Genomic DNA, 18027 nt, shown 5'->3' with positions numbered 1-18027 from the left:
AGAACAATTAAAACATCAGGCAAGGAGTGGTCACTGAGGCAATGTGAAATGCAGCAAAAAGGTTTTCACTGATAGCAGAGGATTGCAATGGAAGGGGACAGGTAAATCTTCCTGGGGAGAGAGTTCCAGGTTTTGGCATCACCACCAAGAAAGCCCTGTCCAGGGCTGCAACCTCCTTATTGGTAGAAGGCAGGTGCACTTAAAGCAGGGCCTCTGAAGATGATTGTAGTAGTTGGTGGGGGGTTCATGAGGGAGGAGGCGGTCCTTCAGGTATGCTGGTACCAAATCATAATGGGGATTTGAAAGCCAGCCCCAGCCTCTTGAATTGCACTCTGAAGTAAATTGGGAGCCAATGTAGTTAGGCCAGGATTGGAGTGATAGGGTCCCTATGGCCTACTCCAGTTAACGTTCTGGGGACAGCATTCTGCACCAACTGCCGTTTCCAAACACGTTTTAAAGGCAGCTCTATGTAGCGCACATGGAAGTAATCTAATCTAGATGTAACCAGGCATGCACCACTGTGGCCAGTTCTTTTCTGCCCAGGAAAGGCTGCAGTAGGCTAATCAGCAGAAGCTTGTAAGAGGCACTCCTGGCCACAGCTGCCACCTGCTCATCCAGTGGTAGGCCTGGATCCAACAGCAACCCCCAAACTACAGATTTGTTCCTTCAAGGGGATTGCAGCCACATCCAGAATGGGTAGCCCCTTAAATCCTGGGTTAGACCTTACGTTCACCCGTAGCACCTCTGTCTTGCTCATCATATGCTTCAGTTTATTAGGCTGCATCCACTCCAAAACTCACTCCAGGCACCAGTTCAGAGTTGCCACAGCCACACTGGGACCATCCAGAAGCACATCAGAGTCGAGAGTCACCCACATATTAGTGAAAACTTAGTCCAAATCTCCAAATGACTTTACTCAGTGGTTTTATATAGACACTAATGAGCATATGGGACAAGATGGAACCTTACAGGACCCACAGGCCAATGGGCTGAGCGCGAGTCCTGCAGCACTACTTTCTGAAGCCTACCCTCCAGGTACAACCCAAACCACCACAGAACGGTGTCCCCCAACCCAGAAAGGTGGTCCAGAAGGGTATGATAATCAAAAGCTGCTGAGAGATTCAGGAGAATCAACAGAGTTGTGCTTCCTCTGTCCATCTCCCAGAGCTGGTCATCCACCAGGGTGACCAAGACTGTTTCAGTCCCATAAAAAGGTGTGAAACCAGAATGGAAAGGATCTAAACAATTTGTCTCATCCAAGAAAGCTCCAAGTTGTCCAGCCATCACCCATTCCATCACCTTGCTCAAGAATGGGACATTTGAAACTGGTCAATATTATTGGAATCTCCTGGGTCCAGGATAGATTTCTTTAGAAGGGGATGCACCACCGCAGAATTCACAGAAGTTGTGCTCACATTCTCAATTCCTGTTTGTTTAACTGGGGATTTCGTGCAATCAAAATACTGTAATTGCAGAGTTCAACAGCAAATTGTTTTCTTGTCAAACCCCTCAAAAGTTAATGCTTTCAAAAATGTATACAATTTGGCAAGACCAGAAAGTACCTTCTGCTTTAGCTAACCCAATGCCGGTTCGCTACCCAAGCCGCATTTAGGGCGAGGGATGGTGCCACTTTTGCTTAGGGGCAAGGTGATCTTCAGAAGCAGTACCTTTGGGGTTCTTCTTTTCCCTGGGGATCATGGGACAGCAATACAAGCATTTTCAAAAGAAAGCAACACATCATCAAGTCAGGACGGCCTACGCTGCAAGTATTTTATGTCAAAGACAACTAGAATTGTTCAGATTAGGAAATAAATACATTAAGGGTTTCTGTTGGTTCACAGAAATTCAGAAAGGATGTTGCATTCTCCCAAAGGGTGGCTAAACAGCTATGAGAAGCGCATCCAGACCCCACACTGTTACTGTCCTGTGGGAGGCAGCTGAATCTGCAGTTTGTGGGACTGCAAAATAAATTGAGCAGGCCCTGAACAGACCCCTCTAGTGACCAATGCTCTGTCCCCTTGATAGACACAAGAGGAAGACCATTTTTTTAAAACATTTTTATTTCAACAATAACAATACAACAATACAGGAAGACAATTTTTGAGAAAAAACAGTTCGTAAGGAAATTTTATGTCCCATTAAACAATCTGCCATCATGAAGGACAAGCCAAACAATGACCAAGCACACACACACACACCCCCCCCCAGAGGGCCTGATCACCTTGTTTCTTTTAGCCTTGACTCCCTTTTAAGCCTGGTCTGATATTTCTTTTTAGATCTGACCCCCATAGAGGGCTCCCACCTTGAACACAATTGGAAAAGAGATCCACCAAGAGCATAAACACTTGGGTTGGATCCTTCAGAAAATTTCCACAAATGGAAAGGGAAGGGATATTTGCTGATTTTCCTCTCCCACAAGTGAAAGCAGCACAGGAACCATGAACAACTAACTAAACAAAGAAAAAATGGATCTAAATAAAGAAATAACCAATATTAAATGATGTCTTCAGTCTCATATATTCACTGAACCATATAACATGACTGCCACAAATAAACTCAGAGGCTTGACAATTAATCCAACATTCAACAATAAAGGTCACAAACTTACAATGATCCTACAATAATCAAGTACAGTAATAAAGAGCAATATGCTCATATACAATAAATAAAGGTCAGAAAGTGACCAGTGCTTATAAATATAAAGTGACAGTGCCTCAAGTTACAAGTAATATACACAATGGGCAAATGGGAATTGTTCCCTATGCCCACCCAGAGGGCCTGATCACCTTGTTTCTTTTATCCCCCACTCCCTTTTAAGCCTGGTCTAATATTTCTTTTTTTAGATCTGACTCCCCCATAGAGGGATCCTGCCTTGAACACAATTGGAAAAGAGATCAGCCAGGAGCGTAAACATTTGGGTTGGATCCGTCAAAACATTTCCACAAATCGAAAGGGATTTTTGCTGATTCTCCTCTCCCAACCTTTGAGTCTTCCCCCCTCAGACTGTTTGGAGGGGGGCTATCCATAGGAAATAGCATTTTGGAGGGTATTTTGGGCTGCAGTGGAAGGTGGGAGGGGCAGCAAGGTCCACTAGCTTGATGGAAATCCCATCCAGCAGTGGAAATTTTCTGTGGGATCCAAGCCTTGGCCTAGAATGTCACACAGCAGCCAATATAAATATCTAAATCCGAAACAGTGGGATCAGCATTTGGAAACAATCATGACTGCATAAAAAAAGGTACACATGTATCAGAGGATTAATATAACAGTTCAGTGAGATCCTTATTTTTTGGCACAGTATCTTTAAAAGCAATTTGAAAGGGCTCAGTTTCTATGTGACATGAGAAAATTTGAAAGGTAGAAGAGATTAGTACAGATTGCACACACTGCCACCTCTCTTACTCCACAAGTGGAAGATTTGGTGGTCTGTCAACAGGAAGACCATTAACACTTCTTCCATGTCTCTTCAGCAGCTACAGAGGAAATGCTAAAATGTCACCTCTTTCCAGAGCTGTGGAACCCATCATAATAACCACTCTTCTCGGGATTCAGCACTTCAATGTGTTTTGGTTAAAAATGAAGAAATAAGGATGGAGGGCCTCCCCACAGAATGAGTATGAAGGGAATGCGAAGAGCCTTTGGTTAGCAACAAAAAACTCCACACGACCCTCTTCGTAGTCCAGGGAAACCTGTATCTTTTGGGGAATGACATCAGATAAAACAGTTGACTGGGAGGAAGTCGAAGCAGTCATCTGCCAGTACGTACCACCATAATAACGATCATACCAACTTGCTGTCTGCACAACCCAGAATCCTTCATCAGGAGTATGGGAGATATTTCCCTTTCTCTTGACAGACTCTCTAGCAACACCCACACCCCACAGTGCCTGTCCATTCCCCACTTCCACTTCCCAGGAGTGTCTTCCTGAGGTGAATTTCTCACGGCCCAGCACACTTGGTACGGCATCAAATCTCTCAGGATTGTTGGGCAGGTATTGCCCTGTCCTTCCCCATGTCACACTCTTCAGATCCTTAGACAGAACGAGGTAGGGATGTGCTGTGTCTGGATCCAGAGTCACATTAACTGTGGGAAAGAGAAAGGAGGCTTCTTGGAGAATGCTGTCAGGAAAGGGTCACCATCAGCTGCTAAAGAGCAGGGCCATTTCCAGATGGCTTACCTGAAGCTGCTCCATGCCGCAATGTTGTGGATCGTGACAGGGAAAACATGAAATATCACATTTTCTCGCGTGAGTTTTGTGCGACGTTGCGCAAAACTCGCACAAGAAAATGCGATATTTCGCGTTTTCCCTGGCACGATCCACAACATTGAGGCATGGAGCGGCTTCAGGTAAGCTATCTGGAAACGGCCCAAGTCAGAAAACCTCCTTAATGGAAGCTCCATGAGCTAGAAAAAAAAATACAGTCATTCAAGAAGCCCGGCCACCTGGGCTCTGAGGAGCAGACAAGAGAGCCGGAGGAGTGGTGAGTGTTTCTTTGTTGCCTTCCTTAACTGCTAGGGAGAATTAGCTGAGCAACTGCGTGGGAAGACAGTGTTTGAGGGTCTGTGTGTCCGGCCTGCTGGAAAGTGGTGCCTATTGGAATTAGTGTTGTTTCCGTTTGTCTCTTTTGCCTGGGTTGTAGCTAATTGCATAGGCTGATTGTTGCTAACTGAAGAGCGTCTTTTTTGCCTGGGGCTGACTGCTGGCCCCACCCTCTGCTAGGTGATCCTTGAATTGAATTAGGCTCCTCCTCACCAGAGGCTCTTGCCCTGTGGCTCTTAGCCTGTGGGTGTGCCTAGGGGCGTTGTTAGAAGCTGAGTATCTCTTACATCCTATAGGTTGTCCGGCGACCAGGCCAGACTTGGGAACCCTCCCAGAGCCACACCCAGCACCCAGACTGGCAGCCCCACCATCCAGCCTTGCCACCCTTGGCACTCACCCGACAAGGAGGAAATAAGCAGCAGCAAGGAGGAGACAGGCAGCAAAGAGAACTGGAATGCCAAAGAGGGCCCAGGTGTTGACAAGACCTTGTCAGCAGGAGGCAGGCTAGATGGGTCCTAGCCACTGCCCGCTTCCCAGACAGGCCCTTAGAGCAGCCCAGCCTAGCTGGAGGAAGAGGGCACAGGGGGCAGAGACAGCCAGCCCATGCCACCACAGGCAGCAGATCATGGGCAACACCAGTGGCACAGGGCTGCACCCCAACCCAGTGGCAGGCACGGGAAGAACTACAGCCCACCAAACAGGTTAGAGAGGATGGAAAAGGGCCAGGAGAGGCTGGGGGCAAAACAGGCACAGCTGTGGCCACCTAAGGCAGCCAGGGCAGCAGCTAAGCTGTTGGGGGTGGGGCTAGGAGGTGGTGCCTGGGAATGGTAAGGAGATAAAAGGGAGGTCCACCCACAAGTGGGGGAGGGAGGAAGGAGGTTGAGAGGAGAGTGTAGGAGGTTTGTTTGTTCGGTCCTGGAGTGGAGGTCAGTCTACTCAGGGTTGTAGAGAGGCCCCTGGGAAGTACCCACGGCCCAATCATCCTGCTTCTGAGACCTTCAGGAGACAATATCCCTGCAGCTAAGAGGGACTAGTGGGCCAACAGTGGTGTAGACCCAAAGGCCTAGAAGCAGAAGTCAGGCAGGTGGTGAGTGAACACCAACACAGCAGAAAGAGACACGTGAGGGGCGGGGCACGCCTGAGCCTAACATAGGTGTTAGGTGTTGTTGTTTTTTTTTTGCTTCTGCAAACCTTTGACAAGTATGTCTTGAGAGGCAGTTTGGCAGGGGAGTTATCAGTAGGGGTGTGCACTCAAAAAAAATTTGGGTTTCCTGCTTCGGGTTTACCCAAGGCATGGAAAAAATCTGGAATAACTCTAAACACCCAGCAGCAAACTGTTTATGGGTTCGGATATTTAAGCTGCTTTGGTATGCTCTGTAAATATTTGGAACACACCAAGATCAAAGCAGCACTCTTCATCCCAGGTCAGTGGGGAAGTTCCCTCTTGTCTGCTCTCATTGGATGAAAAAGCCCCAGCTGGAGTTTTGAAAGCTCAAAGCAGCCTTGAAAAGAGATGATTTGAGCTTTTAAAACTTCCAGGCTAGCTTTTTCAGCCAATGGGAAGGAGAAAGAGGGAACTCCCTCTTCTCCCCTCCCACTGGATGAAAAAGCAGGGGTGGAGTTTTGAAAGCTCAAAGTGGCCCTGAAAAGAGCTGATTTGAGTTTTTAAAACTTCCAGGCTGCCTTTTTCATCCAATGGGAAGGAGAAAGAGGGAACTCCCTCGTCTCCCCTCCCACTGGATGAAAAAGCAGGGGTGGAGTTTTGAAAGCTCAAAGTGGCCCTGAAAAGAGCTGATTTGAGTTTTTAAAACTTCCAGGCTGCCTTTTTCATCCAATGGGAGGCAGAAGAGGGAATTCCTTCTTCCCCCTCCCATCGGGTGAAAACGACCTAGGTGAGCTTTGAAAGCAGAGGCACCAGCACTTTTCTTACCTTTTGCAAATGGCAAGGAAAGTGCTGCTGCTGCTGCTCTACACAAAGCTCAGCAATGCTGTGGCCGAGTCGGGAACCCCAAATCTATACAAATCAGGCCTGATTTGGGTTAAAAAATCTAAATGGGAAACCTGAAGCGTACACCCCTAGTTATCAGGGAAGTACAATAAAAACTGAACCACTTCTGAAATGGATTGCAGCAGCATGGCTGCCGAGAGAGCTGAGGCAGTGGCATGCAAAGTCTGTGGCATGTTTGTATTCTTCCCTGAGGGTAACAGCAATTACACTTGGTAGCCCTACTGGAGGAGAAGGCATGCTTGTCCATACTTCATTTCATAAGGGAAGGTGAAGAGTTCATGGACAGAATGCATGAAGTACTTGTCAGAGGGCAACAAGAGGAGGAAAGAAATGTATCTCAAGATCTGGAGGAGGAGGGAAAGGTATCTCAAGATTTGGTGGAGCACCTAATAGAAGAGATGGATGCATGAAAGTCAGTAACCCACAGGAGCAGGAAAATCAGGACACGTTCTGAGCCTCAGTTCCAGGATCTTCTCATAGATTCTGGACCACTGGATACTCCCTCAGCCTCCTCGAATCTTGAAGGAAATTTCTCAGACCCCTGTGGATGAGAGGACTTGAGCTTCTGTTCCTCAATATAGAAGAAGGTATGTGCTGGTAATTGGGGATTCCCTACTGAGAGAGGTAGAGGGTAAAGTGTGCTGACTGGACTTTTTGTTTCAAGAAGTATGCTGTCTACCAGATGCATGCATCCAGGATATGACAGAAAGGGTAGGGAGAATCATCAAGCCCATAGATTATTATCCCTTCTTGCTGATCCATGTGGGAACAAATGATAGTATCCAGCACAGTCAAAAGCACATTAAAAGAGACTATGTGGCTCTGGGTAAAAAGGTTAAGGAACTGGAAGCACAGGTGGTGTTTTCGTCAGTCAAGTCCGTGGTTTAGGAAGGGAAAGAAGAATACTTTAAATAAATGACTGACTATGTAGATGAAGTCATAAGGAAAGGTTTGGTTTTTGGACCATGGCTTACACTTCCAAGATGAAGCTCTTCTATCAAGTGACGGTTTGCACATCACAATTGTAGGAAAAAATGTGTTTGGAAACAGCCTTGCAAACCTGATAAGGAGGACCGTAAACTAAATCCAATGGACGGGGGGAGAGACAAACATTCAAAGCCTATAACTGGAAATGAGAACACTGAAGATTTGTAGGGAGTGGAACACATGCTAGGAAACATTAACTCACAGGTAAGCGCAGAAACAAAAACCTCAGGGCATATAACTCATGGATTCTGATGTCTCTACACAAATGCGCAGAGTATGGGAACCAAGCAGGAGTAACTTGAAGTCCTAATACAGAAAGGGGACTATGACATAATAAGCATTACTAAAACTTGGTGGAATGACACTCACAATTGGAATACTAGGATTGAGGGAGACAACTTGTTCAAAAAGGGTAAACAAATAAGGAAGGGGAGAGGAGTAGCTTTATATGTAAAAGAGAGATATACTTATGATGAAATATATGTATTTGAGCATAGAAGTTCAGTTGAGAGTCTCTGGGTAAGAATAAAAGGAGTAAGAAATAAGTGATATTATGGTGGGGGTCTGCTGTAGACCACCAAGCCAGGCAAATGACTTGGATGAGAAACTCCCAGAACAAATTACAAAATTCACAAAGAGATGGGACACAGTAGTCATGGGAGATTTCAATTACCAGGATATCTGTTGGAAGTCAAGCTCTGCTAAAAATGAAAAGTCAAATAACTTCCTGACTTGTCATGCTGACAACTTCATTTTTCACAAAGTGGTTCTGCTATCTTGGACCTGATTTTCACCAACAGGAAAGAGCTGGTTGAAGTGGTGAAGTGGGCACCCTGGGTAGAAGTGACCATGTAATTTCAGAAGTTACAGTCTTGAGTAAGGGAAAAGGCTATATGTAGTCAGACATATAGGCTGAATTTTAGGAAAGCAAATTTCACAAACGGAAAGTTATGCTGAGTAGAATCCCATGATCAGAAATACTCAAGGAGAAGGGAGATCAAAAGGCAAAATATTGAAGGCACAATTGCAAAAGATTCTGATGAGAAGGAGCCTAAAGAAGCCAAGGTGGCTCCAAAAACAGCTTTCTAATGAATTAAGAAATTAAAAAGACTCATTTAGGAAATGGAAGGAGGGCCTTATAACCAATGATGAATATAAAAAAATAGCCAATGCTTGTAGGGAGAGCGTTAGAAAAGCTAAAACTCAGTATGAGCTTAGGCTAGCAAGAGATCAACAAAATCTAAAATCAACAACAAAAAAGGTTCTTTGCTTATGCTCAAAGTAAGAAAAAGAACAAGGGCATGGTAGACCAACTGCAAGGACAGGAAAGTGAAATTGTAACAGGCGATGAAGAGAGGGCAGAACTGCTCAATTCCTACTTTTCCTCAGTCGTCTGGGAGGGAAATGATGTTCAACATGGCAAAAACAGAACACACGATGACAGACGGGAGTTGCAGACAAGAATCGACACGGGGTAGTACATAAACACCTAATGTCTTTAAATGAAACTAAGTCCTCAGGGTCAGATGAATTGCACCCAAGGGGACTAAAAAAACTCGCAGATGTAATTTCTGAGCCTCTGTCCATTATTTTGGAGAATTCTTGGAGAACATGTGAGGTGCCAGAAGATTGCAGGCGGGCAAATGTTGTCCCCATCTTCAAGAAGGGGGAAAAGGAGGATCCGGTAACTGCCAACCCGTCATGAAGATTCATCAATGAATTTCAACAGGGATAAATGCAAGTTCTGCATTCAGGGAGGAAAAATCAAATGCATAATCATAAGATGGTGGTGACTTGTCTTGGCAGTAGTACGTGCAAAAAGGATCTAGGGGTTTTTGTAGACCATACACTGAACATGAGTCAGCTGTGTGATGTGGTAGCAAAAAAGGCAAATGCGATTTTGGGCTGTATCAACAGAAGCATAGTGTCCAGATCACCCAAAGTGATGGTATTGTTCTATTCTGTGCTAGTTAGACTTCACCTAGAGTATTGTGTTCAGTCTTGGGCACCACAATTTCAGAAGGATATAGAAAAGATGGAACTTGTCTAGAGGGCAACGGAGATGGTGAAGGGTCTGGAGACCAAGTCCTAAGAGGAAAGGTTGATGGAGCTTGGGTAGTTTAGCTAGGAGAGGAGATATGATAACTATCTTCAAGTACTTGAAGGGCTGTCATATAGAGGGTGGTGCAGGCTGCAGAGTTGTTTTCCACTGCCCCAGAAACTCGGACCAGAACCATCGGGTTGAAATTAAATCAAAAGAGTTTTCGGCTACGCATTAGGAAGGACTTCCTGACAATTAGAGCAGTCCCTCAGTGGAATAGGCTTCCTTAGGAGGTGGTGGGCTCTTCTTCTTTGGAGGTCTTTAATCAGCGGCTACATAGACATCTGATATCAGTGCTTATTCTGTGAACCTAGGCAGATCATGAGAGGGAGGGCAGGAAGGGTTACATCAGTGCTTAGTTAGTGGCCTCTTCTTACATACCTAGGGTAAGGCCGATCGCAACCTTGGGGTAAGGTGGCAATTTCCCCCAGGCCAGTTTGGCTAGGGATCCTGATGGAGTTTTGTTATCTTCTGGGCATGGAGGGTCACTGTGTGTGTGTTGCGCGGGGTGGGGGAGGTATTTGGGAATTTGCTGCATTTTTGCAGCATTCATCTCTCATACAGACAATAAACACTTATACAACTGAGGAAAAGAACCACTTGGAATCCCTCCAGCTCCACACCCAAATATTCCATCTTATTGCTATTCTTTAAAGATTCCAGCTCAACGCAGAGCCTTCACATTGGCTAGACTTAACTCCTTCCCCTCTAAAGTGCTTTCTGGTCGTTTCTCGGGACTCCCTTATTCTGAACGAGTTTGTGACTGTGGACAAGGAAAGTTAGAGACCTTGGATCATATAATAGTTTTTTGCCCTAAGTGGAGTAAGGAAAGAGAGAGATTCCTATTATGTTAAAAGAAAAGCTTTCCTTCCTTCCTTGGGCAATCTCAGTGTTATTGTCTGATAACTTTCCTGACAATCAAACCTCTGCTATAGTGGCTTCCTTTTTAGCCACAGTGATAAAGAAACAAGATTTTCATGAGTTTAGATAGTTTAAAGTGATAATGACGAGTTATGTCTATGTGAACTGGGTATGTTCAAGTGTACAGTTCATATTTTGTTGGTGTTTGTATGGCTTATGGCTTCGGTCGGAAAAGCAATAAACATATATATATATATATATATATATATATATATATATATATATATATAAAAATATTTATATAGTGGCCTAGGCATTTCAGATAAGCTATAAGTTGGTAATCCTCCCTTCAACCTTGTAGAGTAGGCTGGTGGCAACAGTTCGGCAATGGAGCTGAATTAGTTGCTGGAGGAGAGCAATGAAGGAAAAGAGCCGCAGAGTGCCCCCCACCCCTAGACTGTATCATAGGCTCAGTTAGATGTTATTGCCAGAAAAATGCTCCTAATGCAAACTCCCTCCCCCTCCACTATGCTTTATCCTACTGATCAAGTACATGGGCTCTATACATTTGGAGCAGCTAGGTGGGTAGGGAAACTAGGATGGAGGGTGGGAGAGAAAAGTTAAGCCCCTTCCCTTCTACCATACGCCCAGTCTTAACCAATCTATCCCTCACAGCAACCATTTATATTTCAAAACCATATAGTAAATCTATTCTTTGACACTCCCCACCAGCCACTGTATCAGCTCTCAGCTACCTGCCCCCCATTATCCTCCACAGCCCCTCTTCCATGGATAGCAGTTACTGTTCACGTTCATGGCAGGGAAAACTCCTTCTCCCATTGAGCTGAGGCATCTGTCTAATGCAAAATGCCTGAATATTTGAAAAAGAGGTTTCAGTGGAACCTAAATCTCTTAGGAGCTGCCATCTCACTAGTTTCCAGGAACACAGTTACCTTTTCTCAGCACCTGCACCAGTGCTTCCTTCAGAAACCCTGTTATGGGAAGAAAACATAAAATATACAGAGAGTTACGAAGAAAAAAAGAAGTTACTCAGACACCATACATGTAGCGGCTTCTCACTTCAGATACCAGATCAAAACTGTTCTCACTTGGGTGCCGTTTTCTTTTGCTAAGGCAACACAAAACACAACCATGGTCCCTGCCTTGCACAGACAGTTTGGAACTCTTAGAAGGACTTCAAGCCCTTCACAAAGTATTGAGTGCCTGGTGGGTTTCCTGATGCTTTAAAGATGTACTAACAGCTTCTGAAAGCTCTTTACATCTCCGCAAGGTGGGGGTGTAACATTTCTTTCTCAGCCCCACAGTGAGATTTTCTCACTGGCACGCAGCTGTGGCCAGGAGACTGGGGTTGGAAGCTGTTAATTATTTTTCTGCAACCCCTGAGTCGCTGGAGTTACCCTTTGGTAGCTTGCCACCACCTCTGGATATCTGCTTGCACGCTGTAGAACTCCCCTTGTTCCTAGCAAGAGCCCAGGGATACAGCTGCCCAGCGCTGGGCAGTGCTCTTCACATCTCTGAGCTCCCGAGCTGTCCATATTGAAGTACTAGAGTCTGTGGACACTTCCAGCTTCATTAATGCCCTTCGGAGATTCCTGGTCATACAAGGACCTGTCAAGATACTCTGGTCCAACCAAGGCACAAACTTCATAGGAGCCTGCAGGGAACTGGGAACACATGGAAGCACTGACCTTGACCCGGCACTCGGAACTTTCCTGTGTGCCCAGAATTGTATGTGGATCTTCAATCCTCCCCATGCATCCCACTTGGGGGGAGCATGGGAGTGCTTGATCGGCATTGCACGCAACATTTTGGACTCTATGTTGGTGGGAACACCTTCTCTCACCCATGAGACTTTGACAACTCTCCTGGCTGAGGCGTCTGCCATCATCAACGGCAGACCTTTGGTTCCGGCGTCTTCAGACCCTGAGAACCCTACCATCTTGATATCAGCTACCTTATTGACGCAGAAAACAGGTGTATAGCCTGCACCCCAAGGGAACTTTGTCACCAAGGACATGTACAAGTGGCAATGGAGGCAAGTTCAACTCCTTGCTAACACCTCCTGGAAGCGATGGAAGCAAGAGTACCTGCCAACTCTGCAAAACCGATATAAGTGGGAGAGGCCCAAGACCAACCTGTGTGAGGCTGCTAAAAGACAAAGACGTAGCTAGGAACTGGTGGCCAATGGAACTTATTGATTGGGTCCTGCCCAGCATGGATGGTTTAGTCCGTAAGGCTGATGTTCGTGTAGTTAGGAACAACGGCCCAAAGACTCTCACCAGGCCTATCATTGCAATGACCCTAATACAGACCTCAAACAATGAAGCTCAAGCTTGCATGCCTTAGTTTGTATTCAGTTTGATAGTTAGTAGTGTAGCATTCCTTATATGCACAGTTACCACTCCACTACCACAGCATGCTAATAGTGGAATCCCCAATATTCCAGGCAGGGAGTGTGGTGCTTCATCAGCAAGCTGAAACATATTACTCAGTTAATCAGTCTGTCCTAGGACTAGAATGTATGCCTTCAGTTTTAAGAGAAGTGCACCCTGGGAGTTGTAGTGCCCTACGCCACATGTTTTAGTTCCTGGGGCATTCAGAGCCTGCCAAAGCTTGTTAGGGCCATTTCCTCCTCCGTTCAATTCACACCTTGGCAGGAAGAGGAACAAGTCATCTCTTCCCTCCCTCCCCCTCGTATATACAGGATCTACAAAGCTCCACCATGGACCTTTATCCATGAAAGATGCACTCTCTCCTTTCATTATTTAGTAGAACTGTGAGTAGAGATTCCTTACATGTATCAAGAAGTTAAATAAAAACAACCAGCAGCCCTCACTGGTGCCACCTCAGCCTACGTGACAACACCTAGATTTCCCCTGCATGGAGCCTCTGCTTCCTCCACTGCACTGATCCTAGCAGATTTTTCAATGGGGCCTGTATGTTTGACTGTCTCTAATATAAAGTTTATAGCCTATGGTGGTAGGAGGGACAAAAAAGAACCACCTTTCTGAAAAGAAAAAAGTATTTGTCAAAATACCCCATATTTTGGCTCAGCCCTGGTTCAGGAATCCTGACTAACCAGGAGCAGAAAGTCAGATACTCTCTGGTAGGAAACTTGCAAATAGCCTAGGAAGAGATCATCTGGAGATCTATATTCTGCCCCTTCAATACCTTCACATTCTTCCAGAGCCTTCTGTATTCCAGGAGTCTGCTGTGAGTAAAACCTGAGAGCCTGTTCCGGTCCTGGAGGAAGTTCCAACCGCTGCCTTTTTGGCTTCTTCTCATATCTGGAGGGCACAGGAGTGAAGCCTGAATGGGCCTATATGCTAAAGCAGATTGAGTCACCAAAAAAGGCACTCCAGTAACTCACTTCAAGACTGGAGCTCTTCAAATGAATTTCTGTCTTGTGGTGAGGAAACCCTCCTCTGGAATATCCCCCCCCCTTTAAGACTGAAAGGGATTCTCGTGAAAGGAAAGGCTGACTGCGCACAGACTCTGTGACCCTATAGAAAAATGTCTAAAACGTCTGGAAGCTCTTCCACAGCAGATGAATCAGAAAGGGGTGTGAGAAAGAGTCACATACCTGCTCAATATAGTTTTGGGATCCTGAAAGAGAGGGAGAGAAATGGGTCTCAGCTTCACAGAAAACTGAGTGAGCTTCTTGATATTCCTCAGGGGATCCATTCTTCCTCCCCCTCCCCTGCTTCTGGGAGAACCAACTAACATTTCCCAGATCAGAACTTCTTCATTCCTATTCTGATTAACTGCAGCCTTTCCCATGGCAAGAATTTCAATTTCTCACCCGCAAAAATTTGTTTTCAGGCTGCTGCAACTTCCCCTCCATCTCTGTGATCAGGCGATTTAGATCTGAGATTTCCTCAGAGAATCTGGTGAGGTTTTCTTTGTCCCTCTTCTCCATCTCTTCCTTCAGCTCTTTCAGCTGAGACAGTCTCAGCTGCTCTTGTTGTTCAAGAAAATTTTGCATCCTTTGAAAGGCTGACTTGGTCTTCTGTTTCTCTGCTTCAAAGAATGCCTGTAAGAAGGACACAGAAATTGGAGGTGGAGGATCCGAAGACTGGAACAGTAAATTAATCGGACATATAACCAACTACTAGAGAGAGGACATCTTCCACTGAATTCTTTGCTGCTATCCTTTCAAGGCAAACACACACTGGATCTGATTTACTTCATTTGACTTTTTCAGTAACAATCTACTGTTTAGTCATCAGGAATGGGGGCGTCAAATAGAATAAAAGTGTCTTGAGAGTTGCATGGAAATTGCCAGCCACTACTAAGGAATTTTGGACTGGTGCTGTCCTAGTGTCTGATGATTGTGACTCTTTCTCTCCAAGTGTTGGGGGGGTAGGGGCGAGGCACAAAATTTTAAGGGGTGCCACTTCTATGCTCCCCCAAGTGCCCTTTTGTCACAGCCGCCAACCTTGGCCCCCAGCTGGGCACCCTGGCAGGGGCACAGTGAGCGGGGATGTGAGAAGGGAGGCGGATCACCTCCCCGCTCATCTCTCCACCCCTTCACTGCTGCCACCCACCCTGGCTTGGGCCCCAGTGGCGCAGTAACAAGCGCGGAGGCAACCGGGGAGGTGGGCACTTCCCTGCATGCTGCCATGCCACCGGGGCCTGGCTTGCTGGGGGCCAAGCCAAGGTGGGCGGCAGCGGCAAAGTGGCATAGAGGTGGGCGGAGAGGTGGGCTGCCTCTCCACTCACTTCCCTGCCCATTTGCTGCTGCCGCCTGCCTCTACTCCTGTGCAATAATGGAAACATCATTGTGAAGGGCTGGAACGTGCATGTGGGCATGTACATGGCAGGAGTGTCAACCTCATGCCCTGGGAGCCCAGCAGCCACGCTACTCCGCTGTTACAACCTTATCTGCCAATCCTATATGCCTTATGTTGCACCCAACCCCAACACACGACCCTTGACACTCACCAGAAATTTCTGGCTTCTCCAGTTCTCTGCCACTCTTTGTTCCTGAAGCTTTTTTTCCTCTTGCTTCAGAGACTGAAGCTGAGCCTGGATCTCCTTCTGCAGAAACAGAAAATGCTGTTGCTCTGGGGGAAGTCAGGCCCTCCAACACCTCTCATGAACGTCTGTATAAAGCCATACCTGATTTGAATATGAAGGAATGAAAGCAGCTTGGCTTTTGGGGCTTCTAGTAATTTGTTAAAAAAAATTGAGGAGAAACAAGAGGCTTCCCTGTGACTCCTCACCCTTGAATTGGTGATATTATGAAAACATGTAACAAGAACATTAATGAAAAGCCACATCTCAGATATGCCGAGTTAAGAGATGGAGCCATGAGACAAGTTTAAGGAAAGCTGTCATCTGTATCTTATTCTAGCCTTGGCTGAATCTTCTGGTCAAAAACCAAAACCAGAAGGCGGACAACAGAGAACAAAAGACAGTTCCCAGACGTGACATGGCGGAAAAGGAGGGTGGAGGGGGCTCTAAGCGCACAGCCCAATGGATGCCCAGGCAGTATCTGTTGAGGGCTGATATGGGGAAGGATGGATTGGGCTTTGCACACTCAGCAGATCTCTAGCCCCAGCACCAAGTACTGCAGCCTTTCTGAGCCTGGGGTGCCTGCTTTCCCTGCTGATACCATGGAAAAGTTTAGGAAGGAATATGGGGGGATTGGGGCAAAGGAAAGAAAGACAGGTGGGAGAGGATCACCTTGCATTTGTGAGCGGAAGAGGGCAAAAGACTTTTTCCTGCCTTCGGTCCCATCTCCTCTGTCAACTTTGTGTACACACAGCCCACGTGAAGTATGGGCAATCTGCCTGCATGCGACATGGCACTTACGTAAGCGCATGCATGTGTGTGTGTGTATCCACAATTGCTCGTTTCATTCTCACATAATGGGGAGCATGGAGGGGAGTGTAGAGATGTGCAGAGCATCTCTGTGGTTTCAGAACTGAACACACTGCATCCCTTCCAGAGGGGTGGGGACAAAACGGTAGGAAACAGCCTCTCTTCCATCTGTTTCCAAGTAGATTAGTATCAAGACATTCTAATGTACTCAATGTTCTAAACTGTCTTTACAGTTCCAGATAGGCATCCAGTGTAACACTTTCCTACCTTATACTCTAGGAAAGCCTCCTCCATAGGAAGGATTCTGTGATTTCGGTGCTCCATGGATCTGTCACATACCACACAGATGGGGGTTTGATCATCACAGCAAAAGAGCTTCAGGGGCTCCTGGTGCCTCTTGCACACTCCCCACTTCCCATCGCCTCGTTTTTCTTCCTGAAATTTCTTGACAAGTTCCACAAGATTTGCCAGCTGCCAGTTTAGCCTGAAAATTTTTTGCTGGGAAATTTCTCTGCACTGAGGGCAGGAGGCTCGTGTGCCCATCTTCTCCCAGCAGTGGGTGATGCAGGCTTGGCAGAAATTGTGCCCACACTGAAGTGTCACTGGCTTTTTGAAGTGTTCCAGGCACACGGAACAAGTAGCTTCCTCACAGAACTGCTTGACAATACTTTCGGCTGCCATTGCTTCTCCTTTCTCCCTAAAATGTAAAGAGGGCCTTAATTTTATTTTTGATTTCCAACATGGTTTTCTTTGGCTATAATTTTCTCAGAATAAAGTTTCTTTGAGGGGGGATGGAGGACAATACTCATTAAGCAGTAATCTGTAGGATGACAAAAGGAACGAGGAACTGCCAGTGAGTGAAATTCAAAATGAGTGGATGTTGTGAGGTGTGTGGAGGTCTCACGGGAGCCAGATGTCAGCACCACGCTTCCAGCTGGAAGCACACAGTATTGGGTGGAAAGTGGTTCATCTCCCGCTGGGCGGAAGCCACTCCGTCCATGCCAGACTATAAAGGCGCAAGAGAAGCCCCAGAGGAAGGAAAGCTTCAGTGTCAGAGTGGTGCTGAAGAAAGGACTGAGAGCAGAACCAACCCTGGGGAAGATCCCTGCGGATGTGTTGGGCACTTCCTGATCCCTGGACACCTCTTCCGCCTCCTCAATATGAGCCTGCATATAGCTTGGGATTTTTGAGTCATCTTCAGAGGCCTGCCATAAGTGCTCCCGCCATTTGAGGCTAGATGGGTGGCAACCCATGGCAAGGCCTTCTCTGTCGTGGCACTAGAACTTTGGAACTCCCTCATGCGGAAGATTTGTAGGACTCCCATTGTCACTGTCTTCTGCCAGCAAGTGAAGACTTTTCTGTTTCATTAAGTGTACCCCCAGGAAAGTCTTACTGTGTATTTTTGTATATGTTCTTATTGTATGTATATATATACATTTAAAATGTTACCTTGATGTTTTAAAGTCTGATGTTTGCTGCTTTGGAAACCCTCTTTGGATGGAAAGGCAACATATACTTGTTTCAAATAAATAAAGACAAGAAATCCATGTTCAAGAACCAGTGGCAGATCTACTGAGGGTAGCCTCAGAAAGCTTGAGGTCTCTCCCTCCCCCTCCATTTGTGCTCAGTGTGTATTTGGGAGAACAGGAAGCCCTCCAACTCTTCTTCTCTCCCCTCAAGCT

At 46.2% G+C, this 18027-nt stretch overlaps 1 protein-coding gene across 1 annotated transcript; it reads right to left on the bottom strand.

Moving 5' to 3' along the window:
* Positions 1 to 3548: 3548 nt before the first annotated feature.
* LOC129328870 (zinc finger protein RFP-like) lies at positions 3549 to 17026 on the bottom strand. The gene is made up of 7 exons (XM_054978180.1): positions 16613 to 17026; positions 15451 to 15559; positions 14322 to 14539; positions 14103 to 14125; positions 13691 to 13806; positions 11452 to 11490; positions 3549 to 4084 (listed from the first exon to the last, which is right to left on the bottom strand). The coding sequence occupies exons 1-7, from the start codon at positions 17024 to 17026 to the stop codon at positions 3549 to 3551; spliced, it is 1455 nt and encodes a 484-aa protein (XP_054834155.1).
* Between the last annotated feature and the right edge of the window lie 1001 nt (positions 17027 to 18027).

The sequence above is a fragment of the Eublepharis macularius genome, chromosome 4 (assembly GCF_028583425.1).
Source record: "Eublepharis macularius isolate TG4126 chromosome 4, MPM_Emac_v1.0, whole genome shotgun sequence".
Classification (NCBI taxonomy): Eukaryota; Metazoa; Chordata; class Lepidosauria; order Squamata; family Eublepharidae; genus Eublepharis; species Eublepharis macularius.
Note: the sequence above shows the minus strand (reverse complement) of the source record. Positions and strands in the feature narration are given on the sequence as shown.